The sequence below is a fragment of the Spermophilus citellus genome (genome assembly GCF_964194105.1).
Source record: "Spermophilus citellus genome assembly, chromosome: 13".
Taxonomy (NCBI): Eukaryota; Metazoa; Chordata; class Mammalia; order Rodentia; family Sciuridae; genus Spermophilus; species Spermophilus citellus.
This window is the reverse complement of record NC_138193.1, coordinates 41,846,294-41,868,454: the sequence shown is the minus strand read 5'-3', so window position 1 is coordinate 41,868,454 and position 22,161 is coordinate 41,846,294. Positions and strand designations below refer to the sequence as shown.

At 36.1% G+C, this 22,161-nt stretch overlaps 1 protein-coding gene across 3 annotated transcripts in view; it reads left to right on the top strand.

Moving 5' to 3' along the window:
- KCMF1 (potassium channel modulatory factor 1) overlaps positions 1-22,161 on the top strand; it is a 78,553-nt gene that overhangs the window by 22,728 nt on the left and 33,664 nt on the right. For all 3 annotated transcript variants that reach the window (XM_081264695.1, XM_081264697.1, XM_081264696.1), the window contains exon 2: positions 20,601-20,768. In XM_081264695.1, coding sequence (XP_081120821.1) covers positions 20,601-20,768 — 168 coding nt within the window. The remainder of the gene's footprint in view (positions 1-20,600; positions 20,769-22,161) is intronic.

The window sequence follows — 22,161 nt, the reverse complement described above, 5'->3', positions numbered from 1 at the left end:
TTTGTCCAATACGTCTTTTTAAAGTTAGGTTGATAGCCAAAGCACAGTGGCACACGCCTGTAATCCCAGTGGCTTGGGAGGTTGACACAAGAGGATTGTGAATTCAAAGCCAATCTCAGCAATGGTAAGGCACTAAGCAACTCAGTGAGACCCTGTCTCTAAATAAAATACAAAATGGGGCCAGGGATGTGGCTCAGTGATCGAGTGCTCTTAAGTTCCATCCCTGGTACTCCCCCACCAAAAACAAACAAACAAACAAATAAATAAAATTATGTTGTTAAAATCAGGTCCGCATACTTCATTTGGTTGGTATGTCCTTTGAAATGTATACGAATATATGGGTTGGGATTAAGCTCAGTGGTAGAGTATTTGCCTAGTATGTGCAAGGCCCTAGGGTTTGAACCCCAGCAATGCAAAAATAAAATAAAAAGTACACTATTTTATAACAGCCCTTTACTTCCCTTTATTATTATTTTTTTTAAAGAGAGAGAGAGAGAGAGAGAGAGAGAGAGAGAGAGAGAATTTAAATATTTATTTTTTTTTAGTTATCGGTGGACACAACATCTTTGTTTGTATGTGGTGCTGAGGATCGAACCCGGGTGCACGCATGCCAGGCGAGCGCGCTACCGCTTGAGCCCAGCCCCCCTTTACTTTCCTTTAAAAATGCTATTTATTTGCTAAGAATATTAGATCATTTTTTGATAGAACTTTCTACATTCTGGATTGCATTTTTAAAAAACATTTAAAAAAATTTTTAGTTGTAGATGGACACAATACCTTTATTTAATTTATTTATGTGATGCTAAAGATCACATAAATAAATAAAGTGCCCCACGTGACTTGAGTGCTCTACCACTGAGCCACAACCCCAGTCCCTGGGTTGCATTTTTATGACACCATTTTAGCCTATTCTTTCACAAATGCCCTGCTCCCCATATTTCTTTTGAATGGTATTCAATTCCTGAGGCCTGACTCAGGTTTTTGTTTTATTATCTTTGGTAAGAATATTTCATAGGTACTTAATATTTTGTAGTATTCATTTTTATATAATATGGAGAGGCCCATAATGTCTAGTTGTTTGAGTGGGTTGGGCTGTCAGGCTCTCTCTTCACTGGTGGCCAGAGATGTGGATCCATTGTTTCATAGTGATTAAAGATGTTGATTTTCTTATCATTTTTGTTTTTTTATTAGATTTCTACAGAGAACTCTACTCATACTTTAGAATCACCAGAATGCTCTAATATAAAGGAAAAAATAAAAATGAAATAATGAGTAATGTCTTTCAAATTATAAATGCTCAAGGGGCTGGGGATTAGCTTAGTGGTAGAGTGGTAGAGGCTTTTGGTTTGAACTCCAGCAATGGCTCGGTGTCACATTCCAGGCAACTGTATTATTGATGATTTAAGTGTATGTTAAAATCATGCAAAATTAGTATTTACATGTAAAATTGAGCTTGATTCTAAATTCAAGAAACTATAAATAGATTTTTCTGTTGTGACATTTCAAAGCATGGGAAGGTGGGACAGTTCTTCATTGATTAGTATTATTGTCCATCACAACAGGTTTCTAGAATCCCTGATAGTGACCTTCCAAGTGTCAACATGACAATTATTGTGACAACCAAATTTTCATAGTACCTGTTAGGAAGTAATGTTATCCATGTCAAAAATCCCTTGGTCAAATGAATATAATGAGACAGGAAATTAAGTAATTAATATAAATATTTGAAAATAGGAGATTAAAATCATTGCTCTTTTGTTGATATTACTTTATACCATAAAACTCGAGACTTTAAAAATTATTAGAATTAACAAGATAATTTAATAACTGTCTCAATATATGCCTAAAAATGACAATTGCTAGGTCATAGGATAAGTGTACAACTTAATTTTTATTTAAGTTTTTTCGTTTGAGTCATCCGTCTCCCATAGAATTGCTTCTTTCTGATTAATGAAGGCCTTAACATTAAAACCTGACTACCTTGAAAGATTTTCATTTTTATGTAGATATATCATTTGGATTTCTGTTCATCTGTACTGGGGATTGAACCCCCTGCTACTAAGCTATATACCTAGCCCTTCTCTGCTTTTTCCTTTTTTAAAAATTTATTTTGAGGCAGGATTTTGCTAAAATGCCCAGGCTGACCTCAAATTTGTGATCCCCCTGCCTTAGCCTCCTGATTAGCTGGGATTACAGGCAAGCACCTCCACTTCTTTACAGGCAAGCCCTCCTCTGCCTTTTCTTTATGCACCCTGGATTTCTTCGTGTCTAAAATGACTGGTGCCATACCCATGGTTTTTCTTGTTTGCTTTTAAGCAGAAAAGGTATTTTGGGTTGTTTTAAACACAATTGAGGGAGTAACTTGAAGATGGCATAAATGTAGGAAGTGAGAAAGATGAAAGCATCCACTTCAGGGAGAGGAGGAGGACATGGGTGGGATGAGTGGAGTGGGAAGCGAATCACAAAGTAAGACTAGAGCTCCACAGGGGTTAGACCTTTATGTAGGAAATGGCAAATGAGTCTGAGGGTCCTTGTAGGCTGCCCATACAGAAGCCAGGCATGATGGAGCCAGGCATGATGGCTCAGCAGAAAGATCAAGAGTTCAAAGCCAGCCTCAGCAAATGCAAGGTGCTAAGCAACTCAGTGAGACCCTTTCTCTAAATAAAATACAAAATAGGGCTGGGGATGTGGCTTAGTGGTCAAGTGCCCCTGAGGTCAATCCCTTGTACCTCCAAAAAAAAAAAATAAAATAAAAATAAGAAAGACCTTGGGAAGTACTTCAGTGTGATTTTGCAAAATTATTTGTCCTTGGCTCACAGCAAAAAAGTTGATTTTTTTTTTTTTTTTCCCTGCCAGACTTAGCACATGTCTGTAATCCCAGAGGTTGGGAGGCTAAGACAGGAGAATCACAAGTTCAAGGCCAGCCGCAGCAATTTGTGAGATCTTGTCTGAAATTTAAAAAAAAAAAAAAAATCTCAGTGGTGAAGTGCCCCTGTGTTAAATCTCCAGTAACACTCTCCCCCCAAAAGAAAACACCCCAAAACTAAAACAACAACAAAAATTTTTGTAGCATCCAGAAAGCACATACCTAATAAAAATAAAAGTTTAGTGAAATAATACCCTATTTGAAGTATATTTTGATAAATTTCAATTCAGTTCAATTTTTAAGAAATTCTGATTAGATCCACTAGATTAGTCATTATTTGTGGGGAGCCAGTGCATCATTTAGTTTCTTTTTCTTTTCTTCTTTCTTTTTGTGGCACTGGGGATTAAACCCAGGAGTGCTTTACTACTGAACTATATCCCTATCCCTTTTTATTTTTTTATTTTGATACAGGGTCTTGCTGAATTGCTGAAGTCCTTGCCAAATTCCTGAGGCTGACTTGTGATCTTCCTGCCTCAGCCTCCCAGGTTGCTGGAATGTGACCTGGAACATCATTTAATTTTATAACAAATATTTTTAATATCTATTGATTATCCTGAAATAAAATGAATAGATTGTAACTGCCTTACACATTACAGTGAAGTACTCAAATACCTGTATTTCTGTGTAAGAAATCAGCTTGGTTTGAAAGGATAAAAACATACCTATTAAAAAGTGTAGAAAAGTGGATATGTGGATAGATACTAGAATGGAAATTGTTAGGATGAATAAAAAAGAACGATTTGTATATAGCAAGAAAGAGGGGCATCTTTATGTGTATGTGTGTGTGTGTGTGTGTGTGTGTGTGTGTGTGTATATATATATATATATATATATATATATATATATATATATATAGCATAAGACAAATTACAGACTGTCAACAAGGAGAAATAAAAGTAGTATCAAATAGTCACCAACGTGTTTGACCTTATTTGTTAGTGTCAGAACAATTCCTTGTGAAATAATCTCATGGAAAACCTGATGGAACTCGCCTTTGTCAACCTATATGCATCTGTGATATTTAAACCTATCCTTTTCTAGGTGATGAGGAATAAAGAATAAATTGGAAGAAGGAACAGCAATAACTATGTGGTAGACTTTAAGAGATCTTATTAGAGTAAAAAAAGAAAAATAATAGCAACCCCAAAGTAAGTTTATTTTTACAACATAGATTTCTAGTCATTTTGTCACAAATTAAAAAAAAATAAAAATTAAATATAAATTGCATGACATTGATGTAAAATTAGCATTTTTTAATCAAAATCTTTAGCAAGAATCCTGTGTTTCATAAGTCTGTACTAATTTAATGTTTGGAGATAAATCTATTCAGCAGAGTCTCTTGCATATTTGGAAGTTATAGCTATAAAAGCATTCTGTATAGGTAATGTACTGTAAACTCAGCCTCTGCAAATGATTTGTCATCACATTTTTTTTTTGGCAGGGGGAGGATGCTGAAAGTCTTTAGTAAGGCTCTAAATGAAGCAAAACGATCTTAAATTTATGAATAATGACAGTATCAATCAGGATTCTCCAGAGACAGAACCAGTAGGATTTGTATATATAGACAAGTGAGAGAAGTAAGAGGAATTGACTGACATGACTGTGGAGGCTGAGAAGTCCCTTAACAGACTAATTGCTGGTAGTATAGCCCAGTCTAGGTAGAAAAGCCTTAGAACCTGGGAAGCCAGTGATGTAATTTTCAGTGTGAGGTCAAAAGCCAGAGAACCAGGAGGTTGCTGGTTTAAGTCCAGAGTCCCAAGGCTGAAGAATACATAGTTTTCTATGTATTCATAGAGTGTCCTAGCCTCAGGAAAAAGAGGAATCCCTTTTCTCAATTTTTTATTCTCTTCAGGCTCCCAGTCCATTGGGTGATAACTTCCCACATTGAGGGAAGATTTTTCTCACTCAGTTCACTGACTCACACACCCCTCTTCTCCAGAAATATCCCTCAGGGAGGGAGGGGAATAGCACATAGGTGCCTAGCAAATGTGAGGGAGCCCAGAATTTCATTCCCTAGCATACAAAACAAACAAAAATGCCTTCACAGAGCATCCCAAAATAATGCTTTCTTTACCAGTTCTATGGGTATTCCTTAATCCATGAAATTAACACCTCAAATTAGTCTTTTTTAAAATTTATTTTTATTTTTTTCAAATTTTCTGTGCATTGCAAGAAATCTAACATCTTTGGCACTTCCCCCCAGTGCTACTTGACCCTCAGTCATTGTGACTACCAAAAAATATCTTATACCTCCTAGTTCTACGGTGCCCCTTGGGAGTGGTAGTGGTATCTCCCAGTTGAGAGCTACAGTGACTTAGTTGATTTCACTGGGTTATGACCTGTAGTTGTAAAAGCTGGTAGAATTGATTATAACATTATTGCATAGACAAGATTGTTACTTGTCCATTGTTTCAGTTGCTTTGTTCTTAACATTTTCATCTTCAGATTCCAAAGTAAATATTGATAGGCCCAGTAAATTTTTTCAGCCTCCAATTTAGATGGTACCTAGGTCCTGAGAAATAAGCAGAAATCTTTTCAAAAGCAGGTTTCAGTTTGCCTTTTAATTTCTAAGAACCTATTCATTGACAGAGCATGTACTACCTTATAAGAGAATTATCGTTTGAACCAGAAGCATCTTTTTAAAATTTTTTAAAAATAAACTTTTTATTTTGGAGTAATATTCCATTTACAGAAACACTGAAAAGATAGTTTAGATACTTCCCATGTACTCACTTGTTTTCCCTGAATGTTAACATCTTTTATTACCTTGACACATTTGTCAAAACAGAAATCAGACTGGGGGTGTGGCTCAGTGGAAGGATATCTGCTTAGCATTAGCAAGACCCTGGGTTCAATCCCCAGCTCCAAAACAAATAAACAACTAAGAAACTTAAAAGTTGGTCTATTATTACTAAGTAAATTCCGGATTCCAGTTACACCCACTTTCCGCACTGTTAACCTTTTTCTGTTGCAGAATCCAGGATACCATGATGCATTTAATGCCTCCTAGTTTTAAGCTCAGTAGCTACAGAGTACTAGTTATTTTTGCTAAGGCTATGTAGAGCTATCACATCCCCGTAGCATTGCCTCCTCTTAGCTCTTCTACTTAATGGCCCATTCTGCCTTTTAGTTTCTCTTGACATAGTTTCTAGACACTTTGCCATTCAGTCATTATGCTGTACTATTTACCATTTAAAATAAGATACAAAGAACTGAATGTCATTCTTCACATAAAGTCTGGCAAGAGTAAATATTGTAGAAATTATTATAGTTACATAGCTTGTATAGCTGTTAATTCAGCTTAAATTTGCTTGTTTGCTGGCTTTTTAAATACCTGCATCCTATTTTGGGCTAAATGTTGACGCTTATATTCTCCTTAACTATTTTTTATCCAGAATTTAAATGAATCCCTTTTAAAATTCATCTTGTTTTGGTATCTTCATTTCTTTCTCTTCTACTCTGTCCTTGGTATTTTAACTTTCTTTTCTTTCCCTCCTTTCCTCCCTTTCTTCTTTAACCCAGGATCTAGTACATGCTAAGCATATGCTCTACCTCTGAACTATACCCCCTGGTCCTGATTCTTTTATGCATAAGTTTATATAGTCTGATGAGTTCAACCAACTGTGGGTTGAAAACATTGAATAAGTTTTATCTGTATTAAACCTGTACAGACTTTTTTGGGGGACAGTGTTGAGAATTGAACCCAGGGCCTTGAGTATGCTAAGCCAGTGTTCTACTACTGAACTGTACTCCCCAGGGCCTTGTACATGCTAGGCAAGCACTAAACTACATCACAGCCCCTCTTTTTAGAATTTTAATTTGAGACAGGGTCATGCTAAGTTGCTGAGGCCTTAGGCTTGGTATCTTCTTGCCTCATCTTCCTAGTGGCTGGGATTACAGTCATGTATTTGCTATTTTAATGATATGTGGCCAGCCAATTCTTTCCTTTGAGAATAGAATTGTTGTATATGTGTGAGGAAAGTGTCATGCATTCGGAAAAGTGTATAAACAGTATGTATTGAGGGGAAAAAAAATAAAGCAAGCATCAATGGATCACTGCTCTTATTAAGAAATAGGACATCTCAGAAACATCTTTTTATTTTTTAATTTTTTTTCTCTTTTTCTTTTGGTATCAGAGATTGAACTCAAGGGTGCTTAACTACTGAGCCATATTCCCAGCCCATTTCATTTCTTATTTTGAGACAGGGTCCTGCTTAATTGCAGAGTGATTGTTCTGCCTCAGCTCTCCAAGTTGCTGGGATTACAATTATTTGCCACTATGTTTGGTTACTCACAAACATCTTCATAACCATGAATTGGAATTCTGTCTTAATCATCCTCTCACCTTTCTCTGTAGTTTTATTTCCAACACATAATGTTTATTCCTGTCTAGGCTCTGTGCTGTTAAGTTACTAAACAAGGAGCAGAGAGCTCATGTCCCATTGTGTAAGGGGAAGGGTAGTTGAACCCTTAGATCATGCTCCTAGGAAAAGGGAACCTGAGCAAGGTCTACCTTCAATTCCCCCAGGAATTCCTGAGAGACCCTTTGAAGAAGTCAATATATAACCTTATTTTATGAAGAAGTCATAAATGGGCCAGATCGCAAATGGTCCTTGGAAACTCAGGACTCATCCTGGAGGGAGGGAGCTGTGGCTGGACTGTCATTGGATCAAGCTGGATTTCTAGCAGAGATGTGGTCAGAGAGCTCCTGCTCACTGTGGCCTATCTCTAGCTCCTAGGAGCAGGTTAGAACTGGGTGCTTCCTTGGAGTGAACCAAGTCCTGAGCCAACCCTTTCTCTTCCTGGAGGGCAAAGCAGAAATTTTGTCAGCACACTTGCAAGACCAGCCAACTCCAGATAAGAAGCTGTACCTGGCCCATATTCCTCAGATTCCATTATGTCATTAGGTTAAAAAGAAAATGAGAGGTGGGGGGGAGGGAGAGAGGGGAGGGGGGAGGGAGGGAGAGGGGGGAGGGGGAGGGAGGGAGAGGGGGGAGGGGGGGAAGGGGAGGAGGAGGGGGAGGGAGAGAAAGGGAGGGAGGGAGAGAGAGAGAATGAGAATAAATGTTTTCTGTTCTTTTTACATGTGATAGTTGTAGTTTGTAAAGTTGACACATATACTGAATTAGCAAATACAAACCTCTGTTCCTAGAGGGAATAAAAAGGTTAGGTTCCTGTGAGCTCTGACCATAATATATAACCTTATTTTATGTGTATTTCTGTTGAAGGATTCTTTTGTTTTTTTCCTCCCTCCCTCCCTTCAGCCCTTTCTTCCTTCTACTAGGGATTTAACTCAGGCACTTAACCACTGAGCCAAATCCCATCCTTTTGTATTTTGGAATGGGGTCTTGCTAAGTTACCTAGGACCTAGCTGAGTTGCTGAGGCTGGCTTTGAACTTGGGATCTTCCTGCCTAAGCCTCCTGAGTTGCTGGAATTACAGGCATGTGCCACTTCATCTTGCAAAGGATATTTAAAAAATAATGTTGATTGATTAACATTGAACTCATGGCCAACAACACTATAACTCATGTGTAAACTAATTATCTAATTGATTTTGGGATACAAGGCAGAACTTCATCATTACTGAGGCGGGAGGGGAGCATTTTAAGTAGTGAAATCCCCAACAAACAGCACCGGGGAAAACACTAAATAGGGCATGAAAAGTACACTTGTTTACAGTATGAAAGCTGAAACAAGGAAGCAGAGCATTGCCTTATTTTGTCTGAGCTGTGAATTTCAGCCGGAAACGTGTATCTCAATGACAGTGAAAGCACTGCAAGTATTGATATATTTTTATGTATATATACATAAAGCAGGCAAATTTAACCTACTGTGTTTGGGATGATAACTTGGGGCAGTCACTAGAAATGGGCTGGGCCTTTGGGTTCTGGTAATGTTAAGTGATCTAAAACATTGGTTACACAAGGTGTGTGTTTACTTTGTGCATGGGGGTTCTCCCTGCATTGTCTACCTGGTGATTTTCATTGCTTTTCTCTCAGATTGGATCTCCTGATTTCTAGCTTCCTCTGTACATGACAAAAGTACATGCTTTTGTGGTTTACAGAGAAAGTGTGCATGGGAAGTAATTCTTTTCGTTCTCAACATGCCTGAAAATGTTGTTCTACTACAGTATACTGAATGATAACTTCCAGGCGTAGAATTAATTTGGAAATTCTTTGGAACTTTGTTGACATTATCATGTGCATTACCTTTTAGTGTCCTAGGTTCCTTTTGAAAACAGCAGATTTTTTTTTCTTTTTTGCTATTTTTTTTAATATTTATTTATTTTAGTTTTCGGCGGACACAACATCTTTGTTTCTATGTGGTGCTGAGAATCGAACCCAGGCCGCACGCATGCTAGGCGAGCGCGCTACCGCTTGAGCTTGAGCCACATCCCCAGCCCCAATAGCAGATTTTTCATCTTTGTGTGATCTCTACTCCTTTTTCTTACCTGTCACGTGGAAGTTAGTAGAATCTCTTTTTTTGATTGCTCTTCTGAAACAAGAACAATTGGTTTAGGTCCTTTCTTTAATTCATTGTGTTGAATGCTTTGTGGACACTTTCAGTCTGTCATTTCATATTCTTATTTTGGGGAAATTTCTTGAATTATTCTGTTGATTATTTTCTCCTTTTCATAATTTTGAAGCTCCTGGACTTGTGTTCCTTTTATGTTCTACTTTTTCTCTCTTTTACTCTTTTCTTCCCTTTCTTCTCCCTCCCTTCTTGTGAGGATTTAGTTACCCAATTTCACATCCCCCCTCCCTGTTTTCACTAAAGTATGCTTTGTTAATGAATCCTTGAATTCCCTTGATCAGAAATCCTCTAGTCTAGGACATATTTTCACAAAATTGTGACTCAGAGTCTCAAATGCCATTGTTCAGTACATCAGTGTCCAATATAGTGGCCAGTAGCCCCATGAGTACTTAAAATGTGGCTAGTGCCATTGAGGAACTGAATTTCAAATTGTTAAGTTTAAAATATTCACATGTGGCTAGTGGCTACTACACTGGACAGCAAAGCTACAGTAAAAGTTGGAATTTAAAGTCATTATCAATATAACTACCATAAAGAAGACTTTTTATTTTATATATATATAAGTTGTAGATGGACATAGTATCTTTATTTATTTTTATATGGTGGCTGAGGATCGAACCCAGTGCCTCACACTGCACTCTACCACTGAGCTATAGCCCCAGCCCAAGACTTTTTTTTTTTTTTTAAATATTTCATCCTCCCTGATTTATTTTTTTCTTTATATCAGTATGGACTTGTGGATTCCTGTGTTATTCAGTGGGCTATAAATCTGTTATTTCTGTTATTCATTTGATGTTCAGTTTGTGTCCAGTTTAGCCAGTGGGAGCCTCTTGAAGTTGTTTTTTAATGTCCTTTTGCCATGTCCTCATCAGTCTTTCTGTATCATTTCTGGATCACTCATTTCAGAAGTGTGTCAGAGTGGGTCAGGCCTATGGATTTGCCCTGCCTTGAGGTCAGCCATATCTCCAAGGAACTCTGCATCTTTCTAGTAGAAGATGCTGTTTAGACACCAAAAGCTGGGTGCTCACTTGGTGTTCTCCTTGCTGCTGGGCCCTCAGCTGCCAAGGCACTTTAATTGCTTTCAACTACATTGAATAATTGAAGGACATTCCCATTATTGTAAAAAGGGAAAAGATGAGGGGAATGGGGTTGTGGCTTAGTGGTAGAGCCCTTACGTAGCACATGTGAAGCACTGGGTTGAATCCTCAACACCACGTAAAAAAAGAAAAAAAGAAGGAAAAGCTGGGGTTACTTATCTCCACATAGTTAGTTGGTACTTGGCCTCCTAAGTGGCTTGCAGCTGGCTGGCGTTGATGGGGCTCAAACAAGCTATTTACAAGAGCTTCTCTGGTGCTGGAGGAATACTGACCACTTTCTGGTTTTCTTTCTCCCTTTGGGCCTCCATTGGCAGAAGGTGAACCAGAAGACAGTTTCCAAGTGTGTCTGGATAATAGAGTTGGCAGATCCTAGGTCTTTGTCTTTTTTAAACTTTGGTATCATTGACATTTTGGGGCAGGGCAATGCTTTGTAATATTTCCTGCCACCACAGAATTAATACCAGTAGCCTTTCCCCCCCTCCCTGAAGAATGGGCTTGGAACTGAGGTACAGTACTAACAATAATCAACATCCTACTTTATTTGAAATGCCCTTGGGAGGAAAATGGATGTTTATGTGCCTATGATAGTCCTGCAACATAAAGAGATTATTATGTTTCCTCTTTTGTGTTTTTTTAATTGAAGAAAATTAAGATGAGTTAAGTGATAGCTTCATTCTTTTTGTTAATTATTTCTTAACCTGTACAGAGCTTTATGTCTGCTGTAAGTCCCATTAAAGTCTGTGGAGAAACTGGAGCAGATATAAAGTAATGTAACATTGAAGGTAAGATTTTGGAGGACTTGTTATATTTTAAATTGGTTAGCCTGGAAAAGAGGAGAAAGTTACTGAGTTCTTGTTGATGGTGTTTTTTTGATAGACTAGATTTGAAATAACCACTCTTTGTATAGGGAGTTCCTGATGTTGTGTTTCAGTGTTTAAAGAGGTGGTATTTGAGGCACTGCTCTGAAAAAGAGATACTGAGGGACTGCTTGGTAGGAAGTGTTGCATTAGGGTGAGACTGGGACAAGTCAGTATCTTCTAATACATATCCAGGATAAATCTTTTTCCACTACTGTAGAAAGAGCTGTCTTGTGCCTTACTTTTACTGGGAATCTATTACAGATACATGTGCAGATATTTCTAGCTCAAATATCATTAAACAAATAACATTAAGCAAATACTATGTTTTCTGTTCTGTTTATTAGGGTTTTCAGAAGTTTCTTCCTTTCCTCCTTAAATAGTTGGAGACAATAATTTTAAAAGTATTTGACCAATAGACCAAGAAATTCCAAGTTTGTAAGGAACTCCTTAAATATAATATCCAGCTATTCTATTCATCTACTTTTTTGGGCAGAGTTGAACTGACTTTGAATCATTAGTGAGAAGAAGTTTCATCACACTCTTTACCTACTTCTTGACTCAGTGAAGATTGATAAAGTAATATATGTAAATCATCTGGCATATAATTAATAACGAAGTTGCTACTAATACAAATTAGAGTATAAGCTCTGTGTGGCAAAAAATCGCTGTTCTATCCTCAGGGGGAAAAAAAATTGGTAGAACTAGGTCTTGAACCCAGGGCCTTGTGCATCCTAAACACACACCCCAACTCTGAGCTACATTCTTAGTCCTCTTCAGCAAATACATTGTTGTGTTTTGGCACTTAGTAGATACTTAGTAAATAAGGAAAGGATGGATGGATGGATGCTCCTTATATCACAAATCTTCCAGAATTCACCTGAGAGTAAAAAAGAAAATATAGAAAAATGGATTCCTAGTACAGAAAGGGTTGTTTTAAATTGCTGAATGAATGCATCAGTGTTTTGCACAAGAAAACTAAGTGGAAGAGCATACACTGCAAAGCCTACTTACTAAGCTTCTCTCTTCTCTAATATTCTTCTCAATTGTTTGGCTCCCTTTCTGCTCTATCTTATTCTTCCCTACTGTATATTCCCATCCTCATTTATATTTTTCTTGTTTGTATGGGTCTCTGCACCCGATTTTAAAAATGGCATGCATTTTTAAAAATAAATATACAGAATTGTATACATATTTAATATATAAGATTTTGTTCTGTTTCTAATTCTAAAAATAATTAAGGTACTTTATTTTTTTCTTTAAGAAACAAACCCCCAAAATTACTCTTTACTTTTCCAAGATATCATTTCTTTTTATTTCCCTTGCAGTTCTTACATAGAAGGGGGAAAAGCTTTCTACTCCTAATTTAGGATTCCAGCTTATGAAGTATTTTAAAATTTGTCTGATTCCTTCCTCTTGCAAACTCACTTCTGGACATATTCTTTTACTTTCTTCATTAAGCAACATAATTTTAGGTATTTCTTTAATTGCTTTCATGTTCATCTGAGGTCCTCTTCAAAGGGCTGCATGAGTTTATAGCTGCCTAAATGCAAAGAGCCTTTTCTTGGAAATTATCTTGTAAAGTTATTTTAATAGTATAACTTCTTTGTGCAGTTCTCAATATTACGATTATTGTGCAGTATACACAATATCCATTCTTTTTAGAAAAGTCAAACTTTGAGTGATGTATGGGATTTGAAGAGATAACAATCTGATATTTTAAAAATTATTTATTATCTTAATCTTAATCTTATTTATTAATAATAAATAATTTAAAAATTATTTAAAAATTATTTTAAAATAATTTTAAAATTCTCACCTTTTAAAATTATTTATTATTATTTTTTTTTACTATTTTATTTTTGTTTTGGTACTGGGGATTGAATCCAGGGGTACTTTACCACTGAACTACGTTCCCTACTCTTCTTATTTTTTGTTTTTGAGATGTGGTCTCTCTAAGTTGCTGAGACTGGCCTTGCAACCCTTCTGCTAAGCCTCCCAGGTTGCTGGGGTAACAGGAGCCACTGTGCCTGTCAGGTTTTCCCCTTTAAAAAAACTGTAAACCAATAAATATAAATACCTCTTTGTTTCATTTTTTCTTTAAGTAAATTTGGAAGAAAAATATTTTTTCATATTATTTCAGTGGTTTTTAAAAAATCTGTTCCCACTAGAGGGAACATTCTTTCTCTCTGATTTTTATTCATAGCTTTTATGTTATTTATTTTCCAGAACTGTTAAATATAAGGTAAAATGTCTAGGATAGAAATATGTTCAGATATAATGGGTAGGACATGTCAAATGTACACTGGTCTTTTTATTTGGATTTTACCTGTGTCCATGTCAAAATTGGGGTTAAACCATATTTCTTAGCAAGATAAATGAACTTGATCAGATAAAGTATCACAAATATCCCATCATCATCATATTATTTGGCTTGTGCTAGTTACCATTTTCAAACTAGAGATTGTCTGAACTTCCTTATAATCTGGTATGACTGAAGCTATATAATTAAAACAACAAATTGCATATTTTATTATTTGGTTAACTCAGGTTTTGCAGGAAAACAGTACATGGAGCCTATATCTTTCTTTCTTTTCTTTTTTTTTTTTTTTTTTTTTTTTTTTTTTTTTTTTTTTTTTTTGGTGCTAGGCAGCTCCTCTTCACCACCACCCTAACCCTAACAATTATTTTTAATCTAATAGATCTCAGTGCTGAATAGACAACCAGTGGTCCTCCAGCCTTGACTCTCAAAGCAAAACTTTATTGCAAATATTTTCACTTGTTTCTGTCCAATACTTTTCTATAGGAACTTTAATTCTTAATATCTTAAATATAACTTATTGATTTCTCATCAGAAGCAACTTAAGTCTTTCTGTGAAGGAATCAATAGTTTTACATTTACCACTTACTCTGTTTCAGCTTTCCCTGAGGCTCCAGGTATTACCACTTCTGTTAATCAAGAGACTTGAGCAAAGAGCTAACTTGTTTTCTTTAGTAGAAACTTTTAAGTTACCTGTAGTTAACACTAAAGGAACAAGTTTTGTTATTCTGTTCCATAAAATGACATAAATTCTTACAGGCATGCATAGAAAGGACTGTTTTAAGTGGGAAACCTGATGTCTTTCTCAAAGCTAAATGAGAGTGAGTGATTCCGTGCGCATGGAGTAGAGAGAGTAGGCTGCTGTTGAGAAACTGTGGCAAATGCCTCTGTACTTTCATTTAGAGACTTTCATGTCAAAGATAATATGAAGTCTTCTATAAAATTAAATATTAGCTGGGTGTGTTGGCATATGCCTGTAATCCCAGGTACTCAGATGGCTTAGGAAGGAGGATCACAAATTTGAGGCCATACTTGGCAATTTAGTGAGATCCTGTTTCAAAATTTAAAAAAAAAAGGGGGAGGGGGCTGGGGATGTAGCTTGGTGGCAAAGTGCCCTGGGTTCAATCCCCATGTGCTGGGAGGAAAATGACACAAGAAGTTTGTGACTACATAAGGAATCGAAGCTGTTATAAGCAAAGCAAGAAAGGACAGCAGACAGACAGACACACACACACACACACACACACACACAACCCTGTCTAGACTTCTTGCCTCATTAATTATAAAATCTGACTTGTATTTTGAGAAAACTGTTGAAAATTTTAATGTTTGTATTAGAAATAATGACCTTGAGTAATATGTCTTTCATTGTTTAAGCATCTAGAAAACATACATATAGAAATGATACCACAAAAATAGTTAATAAATTAAACAACAACAACAAAACAACTTGTTTCCTTTTTCTTTATTTTGTGGGGAGGATTGGGTCCTGGGGATTGAACCCCATGGTCTCACACATGCTCTAACACTGAATTCCACCCCCAGCCGAAAACCTCTTTCTTGGCTGAGCTTGCCTGTCCAGTGATAGAATGCTTGCTTTGTGTATACAAGGCCATAGATTTGATCCCCACAATGCTGGGGGTAGAGTGGGTAAGCTTGTTATTTAAAGACTTAATTATTACTAGATTCAGCTGTGCTATGATTTGGATATGACACGTCCCTGAAAAGCTTGTATGTTAGATAACACAAGAATGTTCAGAGGTAAAATAATTATATTATGAGAGCTCTCACCTAATCAGTGGATTAATTCACTTGATATAAGAACAATTTTGAGCAGATACTGGGTGGTAACTGTACCATCTGTAGGCAGAGTGTGACTGGAGTAGGTAGGTCACTGGGGGTATGGCCTGGAATACTATTTGTTGATGGTCCCTTCCCTTCTCTCTCTGCTTCCTGGCTGCCATCAGCTTAGTGGCTTTCCTCCATCATGCTCTTCTGTAGTAATGTTCTGCTTCACCTTAGGCCTAGACCAATGTAGTTGGCTAACCGTGCACTGAACCTCTGAAAACTGAGTCCAGAATAAATGTTTCCTCCTCTTATGTTGTTCTTGTCAACTATTTTGGTCATAGTGGCAAAAAGCTGACTAACACAAGCTAGGCTGTAAGTAAAACCTAAACCATTTAGTGAACCATTTAGATGGTTTCAAATTAAATCAGAAGAATAGAGTAGATAAGGGACAAGCACCATCAGTTTCTTTTTATTGACACTGGGTAGTGCTGCCTCGCACAATTACCTTAGCCTTTGTTCATTTACATGTGTCAGTAAGGATCTATACCATGGCAAACAGAGTAATGTCAGACAGGCCACACACTAAATAAGTTAGTGTGCAGAACTGGTTTTACTTTCCTGGCATCTAAACTCATAGTACATTTGTCAAGGTTATTATATCCAGTAATTAAATAGACATTCCTGTTCAATATTTTTAGTGTTCTGCTTAAAGCATTGCCATGAATGGAAGCTATTTTGAATAGGTAAACTTGGAAATATATCATCTTCTTGCTCAAATATTACCTTTTTATATTAAGCTAAATTTTGCTCAGTTTTTCTCCATAGCTTCATAATCTACTTTGTTTTTATGCTGTTCATCACCCACTAAAATGTTAGCTCCTTGGGGATAGGGCTTGATTTTTTTCAACCCAAGAAACTAGAACATATTACATGGTGTGCATGCAGAAGATTCCTCTGGGAATATATTTGAGTTATAATATCATAGAAAGTATACATGTTCAATTTGTTCAAAGTGATTTGGCTGAGGTATACGTTTATCAGCAAGGTCTAAATTATTTCTGTAATTTTTTTTTTTTTTGTGTGTGTGTGTGTGGTGTTACTGGGGGTTGAACTTTGCATCTATTGGGTAGGGACTCTTCTCTACCACGGAACTGCTTCCTCAAACCATTTCTTTCAGTCTTGGTCTTTGTATCATATATCATATGATTACTAGTTTTTCAGATGTGAAATGATAGCTCATCATGGTTTTATTTGCACTTTTTTCTTCTTTATAAAGTAATAGGAATTGATCTCAGGGGTGCTCTACCACTGAACTACCTTCCACCTCTTTTTATTTTGAGATGGCCTCACTAGTTGCCAAGGCTGGTTATGAACTTGTAATTCTCCTGCCTAAGCCTCCAAAGTTACTGGATTATAGGTGTACATCACCATGACAGGCTTATTTCCACATGTTTTTGATGAGTAGGGAGATTGTCTTTTTTATATGTTAATTGGATATTTGTGTTTGTTCTTTGAGTACTCATTGACAGTTTGCCTTTTTAAAATTGGGTGTTAGTCATTTTCCTATTGATACATTGGAGTTTTTTTGTTTTCTGAGAGAGAGAATTTTAATATTTATTTTTTTTTTTTAGTTTTCGGTGGACACAACATCTTTGTATGTGCTGCTGAGGATTGAACCTGGGCCGTACACATGCCAGGCAAGCGCGCTACTGCTTGAGCCACATCCCCAGGCCCTTCATCGAAGTTTTTTTCTTTCCTTTTTTTGGTACCAGGGATCCAGGGATTGAACCCAGAGGTGCTTAACCAATGAACCACAACCCTAGTCCTTCCCCCCCCCCCCCCCCTTTTAAATTTGAGACAGGGTCTTACTAAACTGCTGAGGCTGAATTTGAATTTAGGATCTTCCTACCTCAGACTCCCGAGCTGCTGGAATTTGGCTCGGAGTTCTTAATGTATTATAAATAACAAACTTTGTTATGTATGATATGTATATTGTACATATCATTAGTTTGTGGACCTTGTCTTTTCAGTCACTGTGGAGTGTTAAAAGATGAAGAAAAAGTCTTATTGTGGTTGAATCTATTATGATATAGACTGTCGGGGGAGCAATGGGGAGAGAGATTGATTTAAGAAATCATTTCTTACTTTGAGTTCTTAAAAGTACTTTTCAATATCGCCTTCTGGAAATTCCCCCCCCCCTCCCCATTTTTTGTTTGCATTTGTTTTTAAACCATGTGGAATTGATTTTTGTGTCTGGGATATGGGTCCAATATGAGTAATCACCTTTCAAATGCCATTTACTGTCTTCCTTCCCTGCTCTCCCCCCTGGTCTGTACTGATGTTGCTGTCATGAAACAGTCCTCAACATAGTGCATTTGTTACTGGGCCTTGTATTTTGTTCCATAGGTTGACTTGTCTCTATTCCAGGGTCATTCTTTTGTAACTATTACAGCTTTATTATTCATCTTTGTATTTATTATTGCAGTTCTGATGAAGGTTAAACAAGTCCTTTCATTTTATTTTTCTTTAGGGATCTCTTGATTGTTCCAGGTCCTTTGTAATCTGCTTAAAAATTTGAGCCAGTTTATCATGTTCCACAAAAAATTCTTTTGATTAGAATTTTTTTACTAAGAATTCCTATCTTTGTTTAGATTTAGTCATAGGCATTTTTAAAAATGCTATTGCAAATGGCCTCTTTTTTAAAATTGTAAAATGTGTGGGATATATATATATATATATATATACACATACACAACATAAAACTTAGCATTTTAATCCTTTTGAGCATGCAATTCAGGGACATTAAATATATTTACATTGTTGTACAACCATCACTACATATCTAGCTCCATATAGTTCCACTTCTCCATCACCTATCTAAAACAAAAATCTGTAACCATTAAATAATAACTCCTAATCTCTGATAATCACTAATTTACTTTCTTTTTTTTTTTTTAAAGAGAGAGTGAGAGAGGAGAGAGAGAGAGAGATTTTTTAATATTTATTTATTTTTTTAGTTCTCGGCGGACACAACATCTTTGTTGGTATGTGGTGCTGAGGATCGAACCCGGGCCGCACGCATTCCAGGCGAGCGCGCTACCGCTTGAGCCACATCCCCAGCCCACTAATTTATGTTCTTTCTTGGAATTTGATTAGGCAGAATTATAAATGATATTTTTTAATAATAGTTTTTCTCTTTTAAAGTGAAATACTCATGTTTTCTTAGTCGGTGCCTAGAACTATTGCTTAATATTTAATTCTAGTAGTTTGGCTATGTGTGGGTTTTGTGCATAAACAGGCATATCACACATAAGTAAAAGACTTTCTACTGTTAAACCTGCCCATTGAGTTTTAACTTTTAAGTTTTTTTAAAAATTTGAAGTCCTTTGGTTCATTTGTAGATCTGCAGGCTGCCTCTTCAATCTTCTTTCTTTCAATGTATTAAGAATTGTTACTTGTAATCCAATTTTGGTATGAACTGTGACAATCTGAATCTGCTAGTTCTGCTAGTTCTGCTAGTTCTTTCTGAGGTAGCTTTATTTCTTCTGTTTTCTTGCTGAGTTAAAGCCTACTCATTCCTCAGAAGTTTATTCCTGCCAGATCTTCGTGGCAATACTAATAAAGATGGGCTTTAAATTCTTTTAGGTGGGGGCTGGGTACTGAGGATTAAATCCAAGGGCACTTTACCACTGAGCTACATCTTCAGCCCTTTTTATTTTTTATTTTGAGACAAATTCTGACTAATTTGTCAGAATTTAGGCTGGTTTTGATGTCAGGAACTTCCTGCTTCAGCCTCTCAAGTTACTAGGATTATAGGAGTGTGCTACCACACCTGGCAACTTTAAATTCTTCACTCAGGTTTTTAAAAATGGTATAATTTGGGCTCTATAAACTTGTAAGAGGACTGCTTTGTGATTAAAAATTTTCAGGTTGTTTTTTTTTTTTTTTTTTTTTTTTGGTTGTTGTTGTTATCCCCCCCCCCATCTTCTATGTGGGAATGGGGGAGCTTCACTAGAGGAATTTTTGTAATTCCCTTAGGAGGATTTCTCACCCATATATTGAGAGTATATTAAGGTCTCAGTTTTATGAGGAAACTTCTTATACATACCCACCTTTACCAGCTTTTAATCTTTGTTTCTTACTCTTTGTCCTACAATGCTATGGAAATCTAAACTCATTTACTCAGCCATAAAGACAAATGAAATTGTCATTTGAAGGAAAATTGATGGAACTAGAGATCATTATGTTAAGTGAAATAAGTCAAACTCAGAAGGTCAAGGATTTTATGCTTATTTTTCATATGTGAAAGATAGAGAGGAAAAAGGAAAAGAAACATGAAAATCAAAGAATTCCAAACAAGAAAGGGACTAAGGGGGTGAAGATGTGTGTGTGGGACACATTCAAGGGAGTGATGTTGGCCAAATTATATTGTTATATTGTGTGCATGTATGAATATGTAACAACAAATCCTGTCATTATAAATGACTAGAAGACTCCAATAAAAAAATGTGTGGAAAAAGATCTCAACTCAGATTTTTACCTGCTTTGGCAAATGCTCTTGGGCTGAAAGCTCTTTTTAATACTTTAGTTACCATATTCTCCTTACCTTGGTTTTTACTCTCTTGTTAACCTATCACAACATTTATTTGAGGGACTTTCACATTTTATGGGGTTTTTTTTTTTGGCCAGTGGGGGGATTATTGGGGATTGAACTCAGGTGCACTTGGTCACTGAGCCACATTCCCAGTCCTATTTTGTATTTTATTTAGAGACAGGTCTCCCTGAGTTACTTAGTGTCTCATTGTTCTGAGGTTAGCTTTGAACTTGTGATCCTCCTGCCTCAGCCTTCCGAGCTGCTGGGATTACAGGCGTCCACCACCATGCCAGACTTTTAAGTTATTTTTATTTGGAGTATATATTTGCTATATACCATACTGCTGGAAATTCCCATGTCATTTTATTATGTTGTTTTTAGTCATTTGGAAGGGATACTTGGGGTAAAATTAATCTTAAACACTTATAAAAATGAAATGAAAAGTGACCTTTAATAACTGCTAATTAAGGATTTTTTTTATAGGTGTCAGCTGTGATGCATGTTTAAAAGGCAATTTTCGAGGTCGCAGATACAAGTGTTTAATTTGCTACGATTACGATCTTTGTGCATCTTGTTATGAAAGTGGTGCAACAACAACAAGGCATACAACTGACCACCCAATGCAGTGCATATTAACAAGAGTAGATTTTGGTAAGTGTTTAAAAAATTTTTAATAAATGGTCATTTAGAATTTTATGTGTGCATGAAGAAGCAAAGGCAAAATGTTTTAAAACTATCTTTAATGGCAAATATGGTGGCTAAAATGCATTAAAAATAAATTGTGCCATTGTATTCTAAGTATTTCTGTCTCTAAATCATAGTTTACTTTTTTGTGAAGCCATTTCAATAAATACATACCTGGCAAGGTATGAAATAGAAAAGTGCTTTAATAAAGAAGGAATAAAATCAAATTATTCTCATCAGCAGCACAGAAGTACTAGTTCTTGGTCTAGTTATTAGAATGCAGATCATTTCTACAATTTATTAGGGGTCATTGTTCATCTATAAGAAAAGCTATAATATTTCTGCTGTAATTTCTTACCTAGCCAAAACTTGTTATTAGTTTTTTTTTTTTTTTTTTTTTTTTGGTCATAGCCCTTCTTAATAATGGATATGAAGTAGTATCTCAAGTGCTTTTGATTTGCATTTCAAAGTTTTCGAGACTGGCCTTAGACTTTGGATACTTCTGCCTTAGCCTCCTGAGTAGCTGTAATTACAGGCACATACCACTGCCTGGCAGAATTTTTTGTATAGGGAGTTGAGGTAGAGGGTCAGCTTTATTCTTTTGCGTATCCAGTTCTTTTGGATATCTTGTTGCCCCCAGCATCATTAAAGAATCTGTTCTTTTTAAAGAATATATTCTTTTTAAAAATATATATATATACTTTTAATTTTTTAAATTTTTATGTGGTGCTGAGGATCGAACCCTGGGCCTTGCATTTGCAAGGCGAGTGCTTTACCGCTGAGCCATAACCCGAGCACCAAGAACCTATTCTTTAGCCAATGAATTGTCTTGGTACTTTTGTTGAAAGTAAATTGACCATTAATGAGGTTTATTTCTGTTTATTCAGTGTATTCCATTGGTCTGTATGTTTGTTTATGCCAGGCCTACACTATCTTTACTTCTATAGTTTTAAAGTAAGTTTTGAAATTGTGTGTGGTTCTTCCAATTTTTATTCCTTTTCAGGATTATTTTGGTTATTCTTGGCTCTTTGAGTTTCTGTGTGAATTTTAGGATCAATTTGTCAGTTTTTGTAAAGAAACCACCAGGGATTTTGATGGAGATTGTATTTAATCTGTAGTTTAGTTTGGAGAGTCTTAATAATATTAATAACTATAATAATTAATAGTAATTAAATTGATGGCCAGTGAGCATAGATATCTTTTTTTACTTATTTAGGTATATACTTTCTTTTGACAAAGTTTTATAGTTATCAGCATACATTTTGCACCTGCGTAATTGTATTCCAAAGTGTTTTTTCTTCTTTTCGTTTTTATAATTAAAAATTGTTTTATTTTGGAGTAGTTATTACAAATGTATAGA